The sequence below is a fragment of the Camelus ferus genome, chromosome 23, assembly GCF_009834535.1.
Source record: "Camelus ferus isolate YT-003-E chromosome 23, BCGSAC_Cfer_1.0, whole genome shotgun sequence".
In the NCBI taxonomy this organism is placed as follows: domain Eukaryota; kingdom Metazoa; phylum Chordata; class Mammalia; order Artiodactyla; family Camelidae; genus Camelus; species Camelus ferus.
In genome coordinates, this window is record NC_045718.1 from 24,240,634 (window position 1) to 24,262,178 (window position 21,545).

A 21,545-nucleotide genomic window follows, 5' to 3' on the forward strand; every position below is an offset into this window, starting at 1 on the left:
TACAAGGCCACTCTGCGTCATTTTAAGTGTCCTCACGGGAGCCTAAGATCAAAGTTAAAGTCACTGAAACAGTATCTGTAACATAACATCAAGCAACTTATCTCCTAGCTTCAAAACCCCATGGGAAATGGAATGCTAATTGTCATGGTGCCTCCTAGGACTGAAAAGGGAATCTCAGGGTATAGACACATCAAAGGACCCCACAGCACAGGGAGACTGCTGAGATCAAGGGAAAGCAGCTCAAAAGTTGTAATTTCTAAGAACAATACATGACAGTGGGAATTCTGATGATTGCTCCCCAGTTTTAGAAAGCTGCTTTTAAAATATGGAAACTTTTTTGACTAAGATATACTTTCACACCAGGTTTCAGGAATTAAAAAAAATTCCTTGTCAAACATAAGATTCAGAACAAGAACAAATGGTCCTTATTAACAAAGAAAAATCACTGACAGAGTATCTCTTTTTAAACCTCTCTGTATATAGGCTAGAACAGTAACAATTCCACTATGCTTTATGAAGCATATTAGCGAACCAGATGCACTAGGATGTCAACTGGACTGGCTTTACCACAGGACGTTACCTACCACAAAACACACGAACAACCCGATACAGTGTTCAGCCTTTACCTTAATATCTTTATTCTGAATGGCATCAATTTTAGAAAGGACTGCATGGCAGAAAGATTTGGACTTTCCTTTAACCCAATTACCTTTGGAAATTGAAGCATGGATTTTAAAACCCAGCGTCTCTTCTAACTGGTTGTAGTCAGATTCCACAGAGGATGCATGAAGTGTTTCTACCAAGAAAGGCATTCTCCCCTGCGCCTGATCATAGAACACGGTGTGGTTCCACGTGTACGGGACGCTGATGCCATCGATGGTGAACAGCCGGGTGGAGGAGGCATACAGCTGCCCGGGACCTGTCTGAATGTAGTCCTCTGTGTAATCCTGAGGAGGACAATATGAATTTGAGGGTCAGCATGGCTCATCCTACTTTTTTTTTCTTGAGGATACTATGAGATGCAGAATGAGATTTTAAAAAGGCTTAGGGGATAAAACTATATAGTTCTAAATAAGATTCTAATTGTACAGTAGTGTTCAGGAAATAAGTTAAAGTCTGAACCTTTTTTTTTAAATGGAGCTACTGGGGATTGAACCCAGGACCTTGTGCATGCTAAGCACGTGCTCTACTACTGAGCTGTACCCTCCCCCACCAAGTTTGAACTTTTAAATTGTAGCTACCTTAAATTTCACAATTTTAGTGTCATAAATATTAGTTTAATAAGGTACTCAGAGTTGTAGGTCAAGAGAAGAAAAGTGTGAAAGGGTGACTGGCATAATTCTTTAATTTATAAAATACTTTTATGGGTATTATACAAAACCTTTTATGCAAGAATTACTATTCTCTTTGTCTATAGAAAATTAAACTCTCTTTGTCTATGGAAAATTCAACAAATGGTTTAAATTCAACATAGCTGTGATCCTCGTCCTGATAAGCAGGGTAATAAAAACCACTAAGAGCCTTTAAAGACTTGTCCCTAAAGATTTTTAAACAAAGACCAGCTAGCCATTTCTAACCCTAATGGTTTAGACATTTACTCCCCAAAGCAAACAAGGGAAACTACACAAGATTTTTTTATGGCTCTTAGACTCCTACTCTTACCATTCCTCCAACAAACAGTGAAGGCAAGTTATCCTAACATTTTACCTTTACCGTGACTTCAGCAGGTGACTGCAGCTGCAGGACATAGCCACTCACAACGATATCGAGCAGCAAAGCACCATCGGAATCCAAGCCCCGGGCAACGTGAGTCATCCGCAAGATTTCTCCTAGGAGTTACAATTTACTCATTTGAACAGCGGGAAAAAAAAAAAAAAATATATATATATATATATATATACACACACACATACACACACACACACACACATATTTATATGGTTTATGTAAGCACAGAATAGATTCACTTTATATACCAGTTCAGCTATGCAATTGTACTTCAAACTTGATTAAACACAGATCAGAAGAGAATTAAATTAGCACTTAGTCCCCAAATTAAAGACTTATGTTTACTGAATCACATTTATTCTAAAATCTCTTTTTATGTGGCACAAACCTAGCATGTGATTATATGAAGGGTTCCTCACTTCTAACTCACAAGCAGTAGCAAGGTAATGAGTTCTACAAGAATGGACTGTCCATGAGAAGGGACAGACGGCTTTATTAAGAGGACTGGCCATAGCCACGAGTCTCGTCGCAGGACTTTGTTAGCAAAAGGGGCATCTTGGTAAGTGGATTGCCATACAAAGACCCACATGTCTTCTGGGTTGGTTAAAGCTATGCCCTCCTTCAGCCCTTCTGCCTTCAAGATCACTGCCATGAGGCTGACCACCTTTGAAGACGCCTGAAATGGAGATCTATAAATACCTGTCTGCACTTGGAAAGGGCCATGAATAGCTAATACATATTCATTAAGACTAAGGATAAAGTGAAAAGCCTTTAGATTTGCTTGGTTTTCTTCCCATTTTTTTGATTAAAGAATGCCTGGAAGGTATCCCCACTGAATCTCAGGTTCATAGACAAAAGCCTTTAGTTAATAGCAATGACTATCTTCCTGCTCTGTTTGGCCTTTAAAGCCCTCTCTAAGAATTTAAAGAAAAAAGACGTAGTTAAGATGAAGCAAAAAGGCTTCTAGGCTATAAAAATCACTATACTGTCTGAAAACACATGGCCTCTTATAGACTCATGTCAGTAAAAATTTACAGGGAGTTATGAACTTGCTTTTATATCATTTCTGATAAGAGGCATCAAAACTTTGAAGTTATCCTCTGTGGGAACATATAATGTCTTTTCTTAACCATGAAATTTTAAAGCGACCCTATTTTTCAACAGTAATGGAATATTAAGTTCAGCTGGCACTAACCAGTTGCAAATTCCACTTGGGTTTCTCTCTTGAAGACCGCATTGGTGAGGGTAAATCCATTGACTGCTTCTCCTATTTCCTTTGCTGTTGTCCAATAAATGGGATTTAGAATAGAAACTATCTTTCTCATTGCTGGACCTAGAGAAAAAGGGATAAATAAGGTGACAAAGCCAAATACCTACAGTCCATCATTATTATTCATAGCATGTTAGTCAAAAGGATGAATGCTAAATAAACGTGAGTAAGAACAATCATGTGCCTTTAAGAGTTTACCATTGGGATGAAACTAAAGACTATTATAACGATCATTTAATGGTAGCATCCTCTAGAAATTTTAAGCGTAAATAGGAGATGAAGAAAAATAATGTATGTTTTTAAAACAAGGCTTATTAACAACTTTTAAAAGCAAAGGGACCCACCAAGACTGCGAGGTACATTGGTAATCCTGGCATGTATTATTCTAGTGTCAGAGTTCGGGCTATCTGTTACTGTGGCGTTAAGGAAAGCAATTCCAAATTCAACATCATTAATACTTCCAATAACACTTCCTCTGGCTCGCTGGGGCCCACCTATTGGGGGAAGGAAAAACATTCTTGGATAAGGAAACAATTTCACCAGCATTACATGGGAGAAAAGAAAGCCAGTATTCAGAGATGCTACAAATCTTCTCTCAAACATTTAAAAGATCCTATGACATCTGAATTTAAGAGTGAAATAAATAAGCTTTCAAAACATTCTACTCTCATTTAACACTCATCATCCCACAATAAATCTAGGGTCCTTCCAATCTCTGTACATTGTAGTATTATTTCACAATCCAAAGAACACATTCAGCACCCAGTCCCAAAGCCAAAATAAAGTATGTGTTTATTGATGGTGATGAAATGATGATAATAATGAGGGTTTATTGAGCATGTCATGTGCTCTAGGAAGCACTCAGTATGCATTAACTCTTTAAATTCTAGCAAAAATCCTGTAAGACAGTTTTAAATAGTCACAGTTTGCAGACTAGGAAAATAAAGTTCAGAGAAATCAAGTGGGACCCTCCCATGGTTACAGAGCTAGGGGGCAGAAGAACGAGGATACCAACACAGATCTGCTTGTCGTCAAAATCCGTGTTCTTTGATCTATTGCCTCCTTTATAAGAATGTAGAGGGAAAAGAGGGGTCACGAACAAAACAACCCCAAAGCCTTGTTACAGGTCACTTTCAACATAAACGTCAAGTACTGAAAGGGTATTGTTTTAGTCTTGGGTTTCAGATCAAGGGCTTACCAAGCTCTTCAAATTACACGTATATAGGAAAATGTTTAACTTGAGGAAATTTGAGAAGAATATTGTACTTTTAACAATTGCTGCAAAATTCATACCATGACAATTATGTTGAAAAGCAATCATAATATCTTTCTAAAGTAACTCTACAGTAATTTTATGCTTTCTTTCCATTGTCCAACAAAATTATTGGTTATGAGCACACTGGTTAATGAGTACATGCTTTGACAAGACAGGGAAACATACTGGGAAGAAGCTAATAGTTAAATTAAAATATTCATTATTTGATGACTTTCAATTGAATATATTTTAAACCAATCACTACATGTTTCAGATATTATCACGTATTATATACCGGGAGAAGTACAGTTGTATCCCAACTGACAGAAGTCAGTAAGTAGAGTATTTCACCATTTTAATTTGCATTACTTTACTAGTGAGAGGAACGTTTTTTCACACTGATTCAGCCTTCATGTTCTGGACTACATTCATTTGTTCATCCAGCATTGAGGATACAATGGTAAGGAAAAAAAAAAAAAAAGACATGAGGCCTGCCTTCTTAGCATTTATATTTGAACAGGGGTGGTAAACATTAATTAGAATGCCACAAATAAGTGTAAAAATGAAATGTGCTAATGTATAAGAGATCAACTACTCAGGGGAGTCTGAGAAGGAGGTAAAAATAGATTGGAGATCTGAAGAAAGTTTAGATCTTAGTTAAGTCAAGGAAGGCAGGAGAAGGGTTTTCCCGGGTTGAAGAAACAGCATGTGCCACCCTTCTGGGAGGTGCTGGCTTGTCACACCTGAGAAACCAAAGGTAGAGAGCTTAGAAAGTGATGGGAACCATGCAGCAAGATGATGCAGGGAAGTAGATGGTAGGGCCGGTCAGGGCTTGGAAGGCCACTTTGGTTCTTATCCTTAGTCCTAAGCAGGTGAGAGAAAGGTAGATGAATCAACAATTTACTTCGTTCTCTGGATCATCACAAATGAGCATGGCCTCCCATTTTGACCCTGATTCTCCAGTCTCAAAGAGGAACCTGAATCCCAGTGCTCAACAGACATCTTCTAGTTCTACCTACCTAGTTGGGACCCTAGAAACTCTCCCAGACTCCGTAATCCAAATTGTCTACTTATTTGGGCCTCCTTCTTTCCCAGGGGCCCTAGCACCCCAAGACTTGAGCTACAAAGCATCTTGACTGAAATGAGACCCCTCACCATGCCTACATGTTAGAGCCTCAGAATCCTTGGTAATCAGCAATACGTTGAGAAGATATGTTGAGCATTTGATAGACAGTTACGTACCCTTTCAGACTGCCTAGATCCTATAAATCTTTTCATGCAACTCCTCCCTCTCACTCTGCCAAATGAGTCCTCTTGATTTTCAGGGATATTTTACTTCTAAAGCAACCTTACAGCTTTGGAAAGTCCAATGGTCTCTCCACACTTCAACAATGTGAGAATGTTCTTTATACAGCCCTTGGAAGACTGTCCTTTGAGATAAGGACCCTCAGTATTATCCACCATTTCTTGGGACTCCAGTATAAACTCTCAGGTCCATGAGTTCAAGAATTCTGACTCTTCCTTCTGAATTTCTGCATCACTTACATAATCTAGCCATGTTGCACGGCTTGGATTATGGAAGTTGAACTTTCCCTAATCTTCTTCCTTGAACTGCATTTGCCCTGTTTTACTTTTCCACTCATGCTCTCCATTTTTCCATCTGTGAAAGAACAGCCTCCAGTTGTGTATTTCTATTAGATATTCAGTTTCTGTCCCACCCTCATTCTCCAGCCTGGAGTCTCAACATGGCTTTCTCACTCTTCCATGCCCTTTTACCCCTCAAGCTCAGGCTGTGCAGGTGAAATCCTTTAACGAGGGAGCCTGGAAGTGGGCAAGCAGAGGCTAAAATCCAGTGTGAACTTAGGTATAGAGCTGCACCAATGAAGGGGAAAAAGTGCACTTTTCCTAATTCTTCCTCCCAGAGTTGACACCGTTTTGTAATTTGAGGCTCAGAGTGAAAACTTTTTTTTTTTTGGGTAATTTGCAGAAAGGCTGTAAATGTGGTCCAAAGTTTAACTTAGTAGCGTACCTGGGCATGTTTGGATATTGCATCTGGATACCTGAGTAGCATCTCCTGGGCAGGGGCGACCACTTTTAGATGGCACTGGATTGTTACACAGTCGTCTTCGAGTCTTTTCACCTCCTCCACAAGAGGCAGAACACCTGCTCCAACTATGCCAGTTTCCCCAACTTCCATCCACTGGGAACAAAAATAGAATGGTCAATATTAAGAAACAGGTTTTAAAATCTAACACTGAGGGTGATTCTGTCCACACAGCTTTCATTTTTAGATCTGAAATGATGAGGCTGCTACAATGAGCCCAAGTGAAATGCTTTACTTGTCTTACGGCCAGGACGCAGGAAGCTCACCAGGACACATGTCAGTGCTGCACCTCTGGGTCTGGGAGTCTGGGCCCCCACAAGCCCTCCCTCCGTTGGTGGGACGAGGGTTATCGCACGTGCGGTGCCGCCACATCTGCCCTCCATTACAAGTCCGGCTGCACATTCCCCAGCCACTCCAAGGACTCCAGTTACCATGAGCTACAACACAGAAACATTGGAGAAATGCCAAACATTCATTCAAAAAGTATGGAAAGCCTCTCTCCAGGAACTGAAAAGAAACATACAAATCTATCAATAGGCAACTTCCAAAGGCAGATGATTTGGCCATCAGTTTGACTAGAAACTGGGTATGCATTCCAATGACTATGCAATTCTATTTAACCTGCATTTATTGAGTCTCAGAGTTTTCCAGGAGCTGAGGGAAATGAATGAGAAAAGGTCTCTACTTTTGAGGAATCAAGCTATAACATTCAGAATACAGTGAATTCAAGTACTGCTGGGATCTAAAAATCTAGCTTGGTGGCAAAGTTAAGGGAGAGAGCCACCTGCCTGCCTCTGTAAAGGAGTCAACATCATTAACAGTCAGCATGGAAGGGTGTCCTAGTCCTTGCACTGCGCAGCTGGTCCTAGAGAGCACGTGAAGCAGGACATAAGACATCCACAGTACTACATCGACACGACAGCAACCACAAAACATTTTGATAACCTAAACCAAAGGTAGACAAATCGGATAACAGACTCCTTATAACTTTAAGGACTTCAGGCCATAGTGAAACTTTAAGAAAGAATAATGTTGACTCACTATTTCCAACACTCACTTGGGCAAGAGTCACTATTGCAAAAATCACTCTGGACATCACTCCCTTCACACGTGCTGCCTCCGTACTGTGGAACAGGATCAGAGCAGTCCCTTGTCCTCTGCCTGACACCGCCTCCACAGGACACAGTGCAGGCACTCCAACTGGTCCAACTGGCCCACTTGCCATCAACTGTATGAAAGCAAAACATATGTGCTCTGTTACTACTTAAAAATGATCAGGTTAAAGCCTGGGTATGGATAGGCTGAATGATGTTCTTATTGGCATTAATCTCTAGGTAAGAGGGAGATGTTAACTTATTAAGGGTACAAACATTGTATTTCTCTTACCTGGACAGTGTCTTTCACTGCATACTTGCATCTGTGTTTCTGCTCCATCGCAGTAGGATCCATCAAACGATGGTGGTGGGTTATTACACAGTCTTGTTCTCATCTGCGTACCTTTCCCACAACTTACGCTGCAGGCACCCCACGGCTGCCAAGTGCTCCATGCTCCATGAACTGCAAACATCCCAAGAGACAGTGTGTCAAGTCACAGAATGATGTTTGTTAAAAAAACAAAATAATACAAATAAATAACTCGGTAATGAGTTAAATTAGCCCTGATTCTAAAATAATGACATTGAACCAAAGGAAACATAACAAATAATGTTCTTCCTTCCCCCTTCTGGCTAGATTTTCATGAGAATTAGTGTCTATAGGGAAATTCAGAAGGCTACCTAATACCAAAATAAATGCCTAAAATTATCCAAAGGGGCTATTTTATCAAAATTAATCAAACCGATACACGTAAACAAAATCGGAGCTTATAAACCCTGGCTAAGTACTTGTACTCTATGCTCCGGGGAAAGTGGAAGGGACCAGAAACTAAGAAGCAAAGCTGCACAACAAGCCTGGACGTGGTTGCGGGAAACAGAAATGTCTCCATAATGGTAACTTGGACCCCAGTCGGCACAGCCACATCTTTAAGCCTGGTTCAGCCTCACGTTTAAAAATGTGCTCAGGCCTTTCAACCGCATGATGATTTGCACAGTTCTAGCTCTTTGAAAACTTTTCCCCCATTACATAATGTTCATGAATTAAAAGTTCTAAATAACACACTCACCTGCTTCCTAAACAACACAAAAAACTGACCAGTAGTTTCCAAGAAATGATATTAAAGACCTTCCTTTGGTAACTAACATATTACACCATCTGACCACAGGACTGGAACAACCTTATATTTCCTACCAGGTGCAGGGGCTGAGAAAAAACATTATGATTTCTTTTATGTATAAGTCAGCATCAGGTCACATTTTTGTTTTAAGGGTATTTTCTAGATATGGGGCTCAAAACATTTGTTTTTGTGGTCACCTGATTTAACCAAGATGAGAACCATAGAGCCTTAAGGTCTGTGTCTAAATATTCTCTTAACACAACCTATAAGAATAAGTTAAAAACCAAGTAATGGAATTATCATTTGGTTGCTTTGTTTAGAAAATATGTTAAAACACATCTTGAATTTTCTTTTAATTAACTGTTTTCTGGTTGAGTTGACTACATATTCTTGTACTTTGGGGAAGAAGGTCACACAAATTTATTCCAGCTGACGAGAATTTGCAGTAACAATTATTTGACTAAACATAAAAGGAAAGAAGAAAGCCTTTAATTAAATGGCAAGTATTATTCAAGATGACTACTTCATTAATTCAGATTACTGATGCTCATAGTCATTATATATGGACTATGGAGCTTAAAAAATTCTGCTGTCCCAATTATTTAGAAGCTCATTCTAAATGGCAGCAGGATTGCCCACCTGAGAAGATACCAATCCTTTTTAGAGGGAGGTCTGTTTAGAAATACTCTTCTAACTGAGGCAGGACAAGATAGGTCTAAAATATCAACTTGTACCAGAAAGTAGATGTGTTCAAGGAATCATGGGGACATTTCTAGAGGACACTGAAGCCAGCCTCAAGGGATGGATTTCCACTAATCAAATCTACGACAATTTGTGCATCACAGTAAATGATGACAGTAGTGCCCTATAAGCCACTGGAAAAAAATTATATTTGAGTCCTTACTGATATAACTCAAGAAAAAAAGAAAGGAGAAAGAGAAGTTCTTCCTTACAAAAGAAAGCCAATAATAGATGTAGGAGATATAATGAAGTTAGAAATAACTGTTTTGTAAGACCACAGCAGTAGGTGTGATTTAAAGCAAGAATCATAAACAGATGCTAAAACTAGGAGATAAAAGATGGATAACAAGCGACATGTTTATGTAATCTCAGAGTTTCCCTACAAAATACTTACTAATAGCAAAGTAAAAATAGTAACTATATGGTAGAGGACACCACTTTGAACAAGTGAACAAAGTTAACATCACCAGTTTGAGACAAATTCTGATATCATGTGCCGTCTGATATGATGCACCGAGAAGGATGCAAAACCCTTTCTGTGATGTTTCTGCCAAATCCACTGGAAATTGTTGACAACTATAGATGACTTAATCCAACAACAGCAGAATATACATTCTCCTCAAGCTCACATGGAACACTGAGCAAGACAGACCACATTCTGAGCCATAAAATACACTTTAACAAATTTAAAATAATAGAAATCATACAATGTCTGCTCTCAAGCCACAATAGAGTCAAGCTAGAAGTCAATAACAGAAAGATAGTTGCAAAATCCCAGTATGTGGAGATTCAACAACATACTTCTAAATAATACATGGGTCAAAGAAGAAATCTCAAGAGATATTAAAAATGTTTTGAATTAAATGAAAATGAAAAAAGAACTTATCAAAATTTGTAGGATGCAGCAAAAGTAATGTTTAGAGGGCAATTCATAGCTTTGAAAGCATGTATTAGAAAAGAAGATATAAAATAAATGATCTAAATGCCCACCTTAAGGAACTAGCAAAAGGAGGACACCTAGAACCCTGAAACACCTACGGTGTAGATTCGACTCAAGGTCAAAAACAACACGTATAAAAGACACTGCGCGTGGTTCCTAACACACGACAAGTATTTAGTGAATGGCAGCTGTTATTTCTGTGCTCCTTGCCAGCTGTGTGTTTCTGGACAGGTCTTTAAGCTTTATTTTTCTCTGCTGAAAATGAATGGCTGGATTAGCCATTCCCTAAGGTCTTCATTATCTCTGAAGTCCTATTAATTTGTAAATACATCTCTACGTGGTTAAGAAAACACCACAGTTTGGAGCCCTTTATCATTAAATCAGGTATTTGACTTAATAGTGATTAATATCCTACCTCCAGCAAGTCTATGCATGAGACAGAACTAAGAACACAGAGAATGAGTATGTTCACAACATCTTTTCACAAGAAGGAAGAAAAGTTACTTACAGCTCTTTTGTAGGAATTAAAAATACACCAGTTGTACTCATGGCTGGATTCTTACCTGGGCAAGGCCGGATGCTGCACACAAGTATTTCCACAGCGCTCCCTTCACATGGCCGCCCACCATGCTGAGCTGATGGATTGTTGCAAGTTCTGGTCCTGGTTCGGTTGCCACGCCCACAGCTCCTTGTGCATTCTTCCCAGGGGCTCCATTCTGACCAGTTACCATCCACTACCCAAAGGTGACACATTACACCATCAGATATTATTTTCACTGAAAGAACTAATACTGAGACAAGCCAGAGTGAGGGAACAGAAGTGAGTATCTATCGAACACGTGCCTGTCCGTTGAATAAAGAGGTGTACCTGGACACAGCTTATGCTGACAATTTCGCATTTCTGAATCTGACCCCTGGCAAGGCTTCCCACCATTGGCTGGAGAGGGGCTGTTGCACAGACGACTCCTCTTTTGGATGCCTTTTCCGCAGGTGACACTGCAGGATCTCCAGGCCGACCACTGGGAAAATCCACCGTGAACTGCAAAGTAAAACATTGAACTTGGTCTCTGTTTCTGTAAATTAAAAAATTGTAAGTTAGATTTCATTTACGATATGCACTGGGTCTAGCACCTATTCTGTAATAGCTGAGATCTTTCTTATGGAAGCTCTCCCTGACAGTAAAATTAAAACCTAGGCATGAGAGAAGAACTCTGAACAGTTAACTAGGGTTTCTTCCCAGCTCCAGTCCTGACTCATTTGGACATGGCTGCTGAAAAAGTTAGCAACCAAGAAATTTAAATGCTGAAAACAAGCCATTCTTTAAAGCAAATGTGTATGCATTTATTTTTTAGAATAAATTTAACTTAGTGTTGAATACATTCACTTTGGGAATCTGAATTATTAACTTGGTATTTTGCAGTTCTAATCAGGATTGTTTTAGTCCCTTCAGTCTGTAAACTGTGATGTGATTTTTGTCCTGTCCCCATAATCCAGAAGTATCTTAAGGGTTTCAGAGACTTAGACTAAGATGCTTAATGATTTTCACAATTTGGATTGCCCCAGGTGCTATCTGACATGAATATCCCAGGGTGAACCACTGTCACACTCACCCTGGACTATGACTGGCACTCTGACAAGGACAGAACCCATCAGGTTTCGAGCAACGCATTCATATTCAGACGTATCTTCTTTCTTAGCAGCGGCGATATATAACGAGTGGTTGGACAAGACCTTAACTCGCTCATCCCACGGGATCGAGTGCCCTAGGCGGGACCATGTAATGGTTGGATGAGGCTCTCCGGTTGCCTGACAATTCAATATGACTTTACCACCAGCATTAATAATAGTTTCTACTGGCTCAAGAGTGATAATTGGAGGACCTATGGAAAAAAGCACATAATGTTTCTTAGCTTTTGTGGAATTATATTAACGTTTAAACCCATATGGTATAGTAACATTTAAAAAAAATTGGGCTGACTTTTTTACACACTGTAGCTTCTCAACTATTAATATTGTAGTTGCCATTGATAGAATGTTTTACTTGGTAAATGTCAAAAACTGATAATCCCCAAGTGGTCCAGCCTAGAGCACGGGCTCTGTGGTCATGCTTTTCTGGATTAAAATTCTCCCTCTGCTCTTTACAACACTTTTGAACCACTGTGTCCTGAAAAACAGTACCTACTTCGGAGGACCTTGTTAGACTCATATTAAGATAATGGAAGCACAGCTCTTCAACAGGACAAGCACACAGTATTTTTAGTACTATTGTTGTTATTATCATTGTTTTTATCTGTGTTTTACATGGTGGACATTTAGTTCTTCCCTTTACAGCATTTTGAGGTAGACTGTCATTATTAACTTATTCTTTCATTACTGGTCATCATTCATTCATTAAACATATATTGAGAAGCTATGATTTGCCAGGCATTGTGCTAGATGCTGAGGGCACAGGTACAATTTCTAGTCACCAGGAGTTCACAGTCTACAGATAAGACAGACAAGTGACCGATTCTTTAGCCATCGTAAATCTATAGAATTTAGCAACAGATTAGGTAGAATAGAATTTAGAATAGGTAAGTGTGTGAGGTAATACGGGAGCGTAAACCACAGTGACTCAACAGATCAAACAAACCCATGTCACTGGAAATGAAGATCAAAAGGAATACATTCAAGAATTATTAAGAAAATAGGGTGATAGGACTTAGCCACTGAATCGCATGGCACAGAGTGAGGAATTGATGACTATAGGGTTTTGATTTGGGCAATTATATATATATATATAGTATATCTTTGGGCAATTCAATACAACACAGGAGCAAGAACAGATTTGTTGAGGGGGAGTAAGGAATGACAATTTGCATCCATTTAGAACTGTTGAGTTGAGACATCTGTAGGACATTCAAGTGGAGACGTCCAGACTGCAGCTGGATATTCATAGCTAGAGCTCAGAATAGAGATACGGGCTAGAAACATAGATTTGTGACTCCTTCATGAGTAGGTAAGACTGCTTCAGAAGTGAGTCTAAAATGAGAGGAAGAGAGTAAACTAAAGACAGGAACTATTGCAACATCATTATTTAAAAAAAAAAAAAAGAGAAAGAAATGGACAGAAAATGAGCCTATAAATGATACTAAGAATGGATCACTAAGAAAGGAAGAAACTCAGGAGAAAATGGCATCTTGGGCAGCCACAGGGAGCTTCAAGAAGGAAGGACAGGTTAACAGGATCTATAGAGGATGACAGCTGTTCAAATGAAGTTGCTGGAAAGAGCGTAAAAAGCTCCTGACAGAATGTTTATCTTTATACTGGTCTACAGTATCACGAAAGATAGAACGAGAAAGACTTCACGGGGAAGATGCTTGAACTGGATTTTTAAAAAAAAAAAAAATTACATATACGAGACAGGAGCCTCCTTGGAGAGAAGAAAATAGCACAGAAATGGATTTAGCTTTGAAAGAAGGATTCACCCTAGACAGCAGTGGTGTGTAGGTTTTAAACATTTGGTTAAAATATTAAAAGAAAACTGTAAGGATTTATGTTTGAATAGGTAAGCAAAGGGGAGCCTGTTTATTCTTGAAAGAACATGATGGGATGACAGCAGTGTTTTAGTGAGACTGAAATGAATGGTGGAGTAATTTGCTTAGTGAGAGGTAAGGCATTATCAGATAATTCAGAGCCGTGGCTGCTTATGACAGATCGAGAAGTGTATCTGGAATAACAGAACATAAAACAAAAATAGAAGTAAAATGTTTTATTGTGATGTTTATATGCTAGAATTTTATGTAAAGGTATCACTGACATGTCTTTCACAAAAGTAATTATTTCACATAAAGTCTGAATCTGTCAGTGGGTGTCATTAATGTATTAAAAATTATTTTTATATATATATACAATTGAAGTATAGTCAGTTATAATGCGTCAGTTTCTGGTGTACAGCACAATGTCCCAGTCATGCACATATATACGTATATTCATTTTCATATTTCTTTTCATTAAAGGTTATTACAAGATATTGAATATAGTTCTCTGTGCTATACAGAAGAAATTTTTTTTATCTATTTATATATATAGTGGTTAACATTTGCAAATCTCAAACTCTCAAATTTATCCCTTCCTACCCCGTTTTCCTTGGTAACCTACGATTGTTTACTAGGTCTGTGAGTCTGTCTATGTTTTGTAGATGAGTTCACTAATGTCCTTTTCTCTCTTTTCATTTTTTTTTTATATTCCACATATGAGTGATATCAATATGGTATTTTTCTTTCTTTTTTCTGGCTTACTTTACTGAGAATGATCATTAACGTATTATTCACATACATGCCCACATCATCCCTTACAACTGCCTTTTCACTTGATGTTTACATTAACCTCACTCTAGGAACTTTCAGGACTGGGGCTCTTCCTTCTCTTTCAATGTTCAGATTATATTATGTATTCAATAAACTGTCGTTGAATAAATAAATGCCTCAGATTAACCTCTCAACACTAAATGACAACATAAGGACTAAATGAACTTGCCTGCTCATATTATTATGGACAAAATGAAAGTGTGAAATACAATTCAGAATCTTAATTTAGATAATGTATTTGAACATTTCCAATTGCACATAAGACTATAAAGTAATTCAACAATAAATTTCCCTATGTACATCTTTCAAGATTGAATTAATTCTATTAGTTACATAATGATCAGTTAAATATGAGTATTTTATCTAAATGAAGTCATTCCTTCTGGTGCTTTAATCTTAATTTTAAACAAATTATATTTTTGGCTTTTTTATATACCTCATTTATTACAATGAATTTATTGTCAGTATGTAGATGAGCTAATTTAATGCAGCCTTTATTAAGCCTGGTGATCGGAACATTCTTCCAGGAGAGATTAACTGTGTGATGCCCTACCTATATTCATCCAACAAAGATGGGAGGAAGTTTCATGTAAATAACATTTATTTGGGAAATGTGGAATATCATATCCTCCTGTTGCTGAGTGATAACTCACATTCACATAATAAAATTTCTGAAAAGGTCTGCAGTAAAGAAGCTTGGTACACCTAAGCAGGGCTTGGTATATAGTAGGTGCCCTTTATATATCTAATAAAAGAATATATTTAGTTTAATCAGTTTTTTTTCTGTGACTTACTTAGTCATGGAACTCTACTTTTTTTCCTAATAACATCCCACAACATTATCACCTGGTAGATATGTATTTTAATAAAACACTGTCTTAGCAAGACATGGAAACAACCTAAGTGTCTGCTGATGGATGAATGGATAAAGAAAATATGGTGTGTATGTGTGTGTGTATACATATTTTATATATATATAAAAAGAAGGGAATCCTGCCATTTGTGACAACATGGATAGAGGGCGTTATGTTAAGTGAAACAAGCCAGTCAGAGAAGACAAATAGTGTGCATTATCGCTTAGATGTAGAATCTTAAAAAAAAAAGAGTCAAAGTCAGGAAACGAATAGATCAGCGGCTGCTAGAGGCCGAGGGGTGGGGGAAGTGGGAAGATACTTGTCAAAACACACAAACTTTCAGTCATAAGACGATAAATTCTGAGGATCTAGTGTACAGCATGGTGAGTATAGTTAGTAATACTGTACTGCTGTATACCTAAAAATTGCTAATTGAGTAGATCTTAAGTATTCTTGCCAAAAATAAAAAATAAAAAAACAGAAAAACCAAACCAAAATATCAACTGTGTGAGGTGAGGGGAGGTGAGGAATGTATTAATTAACTTGACTGTGGTAATCATTTCACAATGTAGATGTATATCAAATCATCACATGGTACCGTTTAGATATACACTATTTTATTTATCAATTACACTTCAATAAAGTTGGGGGGAAACCATTGTTTTAAATGCCTATTAAGTACCTCTTAAGTGTTAAAGTCTTGGAGAGTAGCAGTTTGACAAGCAGCTGTTAGTAAATGCTAGTCTGCAGCATCTCTCAATAGCGAATAAAGAAAATGCAAATTCATTCCATTAAATATTAAGCCTATTTATGAAGTAAGCTGGTTTGCTTAAATTCTCAACCTAATGACACTGCCCTTGGGTCAGCCCCTGGACAGCGGTTCTGGGGACTGTGCAGTGAGCCACCGGAGTCTTTCATGTTTTTCTAATTATGAAAACTTTGTCTTCTGATAGTTTATGCTGAGAGCTTTCACAATGTGCATGGTAATCCTGCCCGGAATACATAGGTATTTCCTGGCAGATTGATAGCAACTGATCTGGAGCACTCCTGAGTATATTTACATTAAGTCTTTATTTGTAACACCTATTTTTACAGTGATGTAAAATGACATCTTTGTAAGCTCATTTCAAGAACTGTGGGGAACTAGGAGAAGGGCACTCAACTGAACATACGGCAAACAACAAAAGAAGCTCTGTTCCCAAGCAACTGCAAGCTTGAACTGCAGATTTTAAGACAAAGTAGAGAAAAATATCTGTGCAAGACTATCAGTCATGCTTATCACAGTTGCTCCATCAGTAGCAGAAAACGAAATGAGACACACTCTGAAAGCTACCATTAATGAACTTGCCAGAAAGTCAAATGAACAATTAGCCTAAACGAACATTTAACATGAATGATGATAAAAGTTAAACAAACGTTTCTTAAACCAAGGGTTTAATGAGAGTTCAATTAAGCAGCTTACTCTGCAGAGTCAGACGCATGCTGCGCTCCACCACCCCAGCTTCATTGGCAGCTACACACGTATAGTCACCGGCATCTTCATTCTACGGGAATAAGCAGTTTTATAAAAATAGGAGCCTACACAGAGCTATAGAGCAGGGCAAATCACTTTCTTCACCATGATGTTTGTTAACGTGAAATTTCGTTTTTGAGAAGGCACTTTAATGGAAATAGAAAAACTTACATATATTTAACCACATACATAGATTTTTAAAAAATGAAGACAAGAAATTCTCAGCTTAAATTTTTTCTAAACAACGTATCACTGCTCTGAAGGAACAATTACTGGTAGAAAACCAAAGCAAAAATAACATTTCTTTTTTTTTTACAGTCATCTATCCAAAATTATCTTACTAAAGAAAAATGCCAATGCTATTCTTATGGATATCTGTAAAAGCATTAAACAATCAGGACAAATGAACAAATATCAAGTTCTTTCTAATGGGGGGTTATTTAAAAAATAACATTAAGCTTGACCTCTATTTAGAAAGCTTGAAATGTAGGAGACAAAGTGAACAACTATTAGTAATGCTAAATCACAGAACATTAAGTCACAAATGTATACATATATGGTATAGAAAATAAGCACCATATGAGTTTAGGTTAGATTAGAGACAGATTTTGCTAAGGTCTTGTGAATCAGAGAATTCTGGTCATGCTCACAGAAACACAACATCGATACAGGGTAACTGACTTGCAGGCAGCAGAAGAGGGTGGGAGGAGGAAGCCATGCTGATTTAGATATTTAATCAGGGTGTCAGTACATTATCCACAGAGAAATTTCTAGCTGGAAACTGCAACTGGAACTTAAGTTTCAGGGTTGGAGATACATATTTAGGAATCTGAGATTGTATGGTGGAAACAAAATTAGTATTAGAAGAAGTACCAGGGACTTCTGAAGTAGAGAACAGGGGAAAGTGGTAACGAAGAAGCCTGAGACTTATTAGTGTAGCCAGAGGTAGAAATCATCTCAAAACTGAAAGGACAATCAACAACATCTAATGCTGAAATAAAACCAAGGAGAAGACAAGACTGAGAGTGGCCCACTGGAGCAGTGATTGAATAGTATATTCAAATTATTATTTCAACTAATTCAACAGTGGGTTAACAAATTACCCACGTTTTGGCTAGTTAAGAAAGTTTTAGATAAAATATCTCATTTACTTGACCCCCAAATTAAGTATCACTCATTTTTCAAATCACTGAAGCTTTCGGAAAGTCTAATGTAGTTACTGGCATAGTGATAAAATCTACCCTATATTTTATTTGTAATTGTGTCCGTAATTTTCCAATTTCTTCATTCTAAAACAAATTTGAGGAAGTTATCTGTGGATGTTAAATAATAGGACAATGATTGGGAACAAAGTAGCAAAATTATTTTTTGGCTCATACTTCTTCGGAAGCGCTAAAAATCATCAACTTGAATCGTTTCAGTTTTTAAAAAGAACCCAGGGATTTAGATTTTACAGGAATGCATGAGAAATTTTTCCTATCCATGGCACCCACGGAGAGATACTGATAGTGGCAGCTGAAGTGTGTACTGGCAATTCCAGTGTGACTTACTACAGTGCCGTAAATGGCCAGGGAGCCGTTGCCAAGTTGCCGGATTCTGTGGCTAATTTCAATATCCATCCCCCTTCTGCTCCACTGGATGGTTGGGGCAGGATCTCCTTTCACCTCACAATTCAAGATTGCATTACCACCAAGAGGTTCGATCCAGTTAGAAGGGTAATCACCTTTGAAGACTGGAGGTTCTAGGAAATAACAAAAGACAAGTTATAAGGGAAAGGAAGCTCTGATCATTTCTTTGTGATTTTGACCTATTTAGAAAGACAACTTAGTGAACAGGGGAAAAGCCATTTTCGAAGCCCATGAATTCTCCAGAAACAACTGCTCATGCTAAATAACCAGATAATTTTGTCTGTCTCAATAATCTAAGTGGATGAATATACTTTGTGCCAAATGATCTCTTTACTTACTGCTTACCTACTTTTGAGTTGAATGTTCATAATTTTTTTATCTCATGCATTTGCACATCTGTGAGATAAGACTAAATGGATTAATAGGCTGAAGTTATATTGTATTACTACACAACAGAGAAGCAAAATGTGAACCATTCATCACAGAATAATTACAAACTAAACACAGAGCACTTTTACCTACCTTTCACATAAACAAATCCAATTGCCTTCACAAAACCAACGCTGTTCTCTGCAGTGCACACGTAAGTACCCGAATCCTCTTTGGACATTCTTTCAATAACAAGTTCACTGTGTCCATTTACACTGTCAAAGTGGGCTGAAGGAAACAAGGTTAGAAAACAACACAAAGTCCTCTCAGTCACCTCAGAAAATAATTATGACAGCTCCATATTTTGCAGGTTAGATTTATGAGTCCGTCAGCAACTGAACCAAAGAGATCTAATTATGACATCGGAGGAGTGAGCCTTCTCCACAGATTTCTTTCCTGGAGCTGTTTGCTGTCTCCAGACACTTATTTGAAGAATGAAATACAGCATAAGGAACAGGAAAAGAGAATAAAAACAAACATCTTTTAAAACTATTTTTCATTTGAAGTACACCTTTCATCTCAAAGTGTTGCCTAACTGCTGACTCACAATCTCTCTGGGTTTCAAAAATCTTTCATTCAGAAATATGACATTTTCCATTTCATTTCTCTCACCACCACTTTTCCTCCCAAACAATTTACATCAAAAATATGAAAACCTTTTCAGTTATAATTCAACTGACCTGGCAGCTCAGAGGGGAAATCATGAAAACATTTGCAAGTTAGGTAATAATGAAGATTAAATTTGTAATCATTCAAACTTCTCCGTAAGTGGTGATGACATAAACACTTACAAAGGTAATTACAATACTTGGAATAGACTATAAGACAAACATGCTAATCCTAATACAAACATTGCTAAACAAAATTCTGATTACACCAGCAAATATCTAGTTATGTTTACCTTGCCATGTTCTCTTCCATTCAAATGATCTTTTAAAATTTCATACTGCTGAGTATTAAATGGAAATTAAGGTTGAAAAATTTAAATAGCTAAATTAGTATTATACCTCCAGAAAACAGTACTGATTAGGTTTTTTAGAATTTATTTTTCCTTAGTTAGCAATATTACTACTGTTAAGGTAATACAGCTGGTGAATTCTAGTCATTAACAGAAATCTTTACAGCAGAGAAAACTCAAGCTTACTACTAATTTTCTAGCAAGACATTCATTAAATGCTACTATGGCAGTGCTTCAGAACTCACTTTTGGGATGAAACATTTTTTCTTTATAGGCAATATCTCTTTTTTTATTGAAGTATAGTCAGTTACAATGTATGAATTTCTGGTATAAAGTCCCAGACAATATCTTTGTGCTGCAGATAAAGTCTAACAAATAAAGAGATACTTGTCCTCCTCATGATGAGTGTTCCTGGGCTCCAGGCACCACCTGAATGTGTAGTGCACATAAATTTTCTACTTAATTGATCCACATTATAATAGAAGTTAATTCATACAGTGGGAGGCAGACTTCTCTGTAACATTAGGTGAAACTTCAGGACTCCCAACAATTGCCATCTTTATCCATTTATCAATGATAAAGGAGGTGAGAGGATAAATTTAGGTGCCTATATATACAATACTTTCTCAGGGAAAGGGGAACTATTTTAACGTTAAAAAAAATCTGTTTATATCCTGCAAGATGTGGTCCTGTGATCAATTTATCCTTTCAAAAGATTGAAAAGAACATATATACTAGGTATAAGCTAAAATCTGTGCAAATGTACCCATTTTACAGAACTTAAAGCAATCTGTTCATGTAATTTTTCCATCAATTTCCACAGTTAAAGAAAAGGGAGATTGGTTTCAAGTTCTATATGGATGGGTGTATTTATTCACTTCTTAAGAATTAAATTACCAACCTGGGATAATATTATTATTGAAGGTCCATGTTAACTTGGGCAATGGAACACCAGTTGCTTTGCAGTTTAATCGTAGCTGTTCTCCTTTGTTTAATGACACATCTCCAGGAAGCTCAGTAAAAGTGGGGAGAACATGTACGGTCAGGCTGATGGTGTGTGTGTCCTCACCTGCAGCGTTGTTAGCAACACAGGTATAGGTGCCAGAATCCTCTGGCTTAAAGAAAGAAAAGTCATAGTGCTTAAAAATCACATAATCTTACGTCATACTACATAAAATACATTAAAATGCATAGAGTGGTCCCCAAAGGCGCACTCTTATTTAAAGACAGTCTAAACTTCCGTCTTGTAGTCTGAACCATCTGCTAGCTCTTATATGACAATTTAAACAAAAGTCCAGACCTTAAAGAACTATAGCATTTTATAGTAATAAGGTCTCAGAAAACTTTATAATGTTTACCAAACATCAAGTGTACTGCTGCTCTGCAATGCTCAGAGAGAGAACAAGTAATCCCAAAGGCCAGTAGAATCTTGACAGCGTACTTGGTTCTCTGGGTAATGCGGCACCAAAGACCGGTAGAATGATTAAAAATGGTGACAAGTGAGGGCAATATTAACTGCAATTTCAAAATTTCACTTGCTAAATCCAGTGGCCAGTTCTTGGCA

At 37.7% G+C, this 21,545-nt stretch overlaps 1 protein-coding gene across 1 annotated transcript in view; it reads right to left on the reverse strand.

Annotated features, from left to right (window-relative positions):
- The window catches only part of HMCN1 (hemicentin 1), a 399,750-nt gene that overhangs the window by 29,888 nt on the left and 348,317 nt on the right, over nt 1-21,545 (reverse strand). The window contains 15 exon segments of the mRNA XM_006185542.3: nt 710-947; nt 1,708-1,829; nt 2,924-3,061; nt 3,343-3,492; nt 6,283-6,453; nt 6,624-6,794; nt 7,415-7,585; nt 7,744-7,914; nt 10,814-10,984; nt 11,119-11,289; nt 11,861-12,130; nt 16,916-16,997; nt 18,517-18,707; nt 19,117-19,251; nt 20,883-21,096. Of these exon segments, the coding sequence (XP_006185604.2) occupies nt 710-947; nt 1,708-1,829; nt 2,924-3,061; nt 3,343-3,492; nt 6,283-6,453; nt 6,624-6,794; nt 7,415-7,585; nt 7,744-7,914; nt 10,814-10,984; nt 11,119-11,289; nt 11,861-12,130; nt 16,916-16,997; nt 18,517-18,707; nt 19,117-19,251; nt 20,883-21,096 (2,566 nt within the window).